This window comes from Rhinopithecus bieti, unplaced genomic scaffold (assembly GCF_001698545.2).
Source record: "Rhinopithecus bieti isolate Rb0 unplaced genomic scaffold, ASM169854v2 scaffold_5889, whole genome shotgun sequence".
NCBI classification, from domain to species: domain Eukaryota; kingdom Metazoa; phylum Chordata; class Mammalia; order Primates; family Cercopithecidae; genus Rhinopithecus; species Rhinopithecus bieti.
The window spans coordinates 2,723,092-2,725,688 of record NW_016805277.1 but is presented as its reverse complement, the minus strand read 5'-3'; the positions used below and the strand labels follow the sequence as shown (position 1 = coordinate 2,725,688).

Genomic DNA, 2,597 nt, shown 5'->3' with positions numbered 1-2,597 from the left:
AAAAAAAAAAAAAAAAAAAAAAAAGGGTTACATATTTAACCTAGAGAAACCCTAATCTAAATAGATTGATTGGAACGGAAAGACTTGTTACTTCCCTATCACTCAATTCTCTGCATTCCATCTGTTATATTCCACAAGTCACATAATAATACACCATTAAAATATATTTTTTGACAATTCAATTAGGTCCTCTTCAATTTTGTTTAGGAAAAAACCTTAAAAAAGAATTTACTCTTGGCTGGGTACGTTGGCTCACGCCTGTAATCCCAGTACTTTGGGAGGCTGAGGTGGGTGGATCATGAGGTCAGGAGATCAAGACCATCCTGGCTAACATGGTGAAACCCTGTCTCTATTAAAATTACAAAAAATTAGCTGGGTGTGGTGGCACATGCCTGTACTCCCAACTACTCTGGAGGCTGAGACACAATCACTTGAACCTGGGAGGCAGAGGTTGAAGTGAGCTGAGATCGTACCACTGCACTCCAGCCTGGGTGGCACAGCGAGACTCTGACTCAAAAAAAAAATTTTTATTCTCAAAAATTATGGCCAGCTGGGCACGGTGGCTCACCTCTATAATCCCAGCACTTTGGGAGGCTGAGGTGGGTGGACTGCTTGAGCTCAGGAGTTTGAGACCACCCGGGCAACATGGCAAAATCCCATCTCTACCAAAAATACAAAACATTAGCCAGGCGTGGTGGTGGGCACCTGAAGTCTCAGCTACTTGGGAGGCTGAGGTGGGAGAATTACTTGAACCCAGGAGGTGGAGGTTGCAGTGAGATGAGACTGCACTCCAGCCTGGGTGACATAGTGAGACCCTGTCTCAAAACAAATGAACAAACAAACAAAACTATTATGACCATTCACTTTCTCAGCACAAACACCACCATTCTGAAAAACCGTCTAGGTTTTCATACATGAGGACAATACACTAAGGTATGTTAGAGATGGGTGAGAGGTATACCTTTCTTTTATGAGATTAGAGAAGCATCATTAGAAAAGGGGAAGTAGAAAAGGAGACCAGTAGGCAAGTTCTCATCCAGATTTGTTTTAGGAAGAATTGTACATGAATGTTGATAATCTAGTATTGGTTATCTGTTCCTGCATAACTCTTGAAGAACTTTCATGTCCACAAATTGGAAGACTGCTGCCTTGAAAGTCTAAATACTTAAGACACTATTATATAGCTAACAGCCCTTACGAAGATGCTGCCTTTTTTTTTTTTGAGACAGAGTCTCGCTCTGTCGCCCAGTCTGGAATGCAGTGGCACGACCTCAGCTCACCAAAACCTCCACTACCCAGGTTCAAGTGATTCTCTTGCCTCAGCCTCCTGAATAGCTGGGATTACAGGTACCTGCCACCATGCCCGGCTAATTTTTGTATTTTTAATAGAGATGGGATTTCACTATGTTGGCCAGGATGGTCTCAAACTACTGGACTCATGTGATCTGCCCGCCTCAGCCTCCCAAAGTGTTGGGATTACAGGTGTGAGCCACTGTGCCCAGCCAATTCTTCTTTTTATAAACATAAATCATAGCATATTATATATTCTGTTCTCTACCTTATTTAATATACCTGATACTTCTTGGATAGCTTTCCATGTCAGTTCATACAATCAATCTCTTAATTCAACTGTCATTTCATTGACAGTTGAGGCAATAAGGCAGAATGATGAAGACCATGAACCTGGGGGACAGGCTGCATGCTTTAACACATACTTTTTCTTCTTACTAGCTGCATGACAATGAGTAAGTTATTCAACATCTCCTTGCTTTAGGTTCTTCGTATGTAAAATGAAGACAATAATACTACCCACCTTAATAGTGTAGATATCAGTTTTAAATAAGCTAATACTTATAAAGACCCTAGAATAGTGCTTGGCACATAGTAAGCATCCATTAAACATCACTAACATTATAATTAAAATCTGGAGAACCACCATTAAATGTTTGGTCCTTTAATAAAGTCTATAAATACACATTTAAAAAAATTCCTTTGTATACCACATGTAAACCTACCTTTGCTGTAATAATAATCTGTTTTCTTTTTCTTTTAAAGCTTTCTTTAGTTCTGCTGTCCTTGAGGGCCTGTGTAGGTATTTTCTTTTCCTGTGCATTCGTAAGTCCAATGTCCAAATTCCAAGCATTTCTGACATCTTACGTGTTGCTTATTTGCTTCACTACAGAACAAAAGTAGAATACAAGCCTCAAAATTCTATCTTGTGACTTTCACGCTGAGAACTATAAAAAATATGAAGAATAAAATTATGTTTACTCCTATGGTCCAATTCACAAAATAAACATTTTACCCTTTATATTATGTGAGATTGAATACAAGTCTAATAAGTGTAATGATATGGTTTGGCTGTGTCCCTATCCAAATCTCATATTGAATTCCCACATGTTGTGGAAGAAACCTGGTGGGAGGTAACTTAATCATAGGGGCAAGTCTTTCCTGGGCTGTTCTCGTGATAGTGAATAAATCTCACAAGATGTGATGGTTTTAAAATAGGAGTTTCCGGCCAGGCACGGTGGCTCATGCCTGTAATCCCAGCACTTTGGGAGGCTGAGGCAGGCGGATCACTAGGTCAGGAGATCGAG

At 40.0% G+C, this 2,597-nt stretch overlaps 1 protein-coding gene across 1 annotated transcript in view; it reads right to left on the bottom strand.

The window, feature by feature from the left end:
* ZCCHC10 (zinc finger CCHC-type containing 10) overlaps window positions 1-2,597 on the bottom strand; it is a 31,189-nt gene that overhangs the window by 7,506 nt on the left and 21,086 nt on the right. The window contains 2 exon segments of the mRNA XM_017871990.1: window positions 2,016-2,103; window positions 2,106-2,176. Of these exon segments, the coding sequence (XP_017727479.1) occupies window positions 2,016-2,103; window positions 2,106-2,176 (159 nt within the window).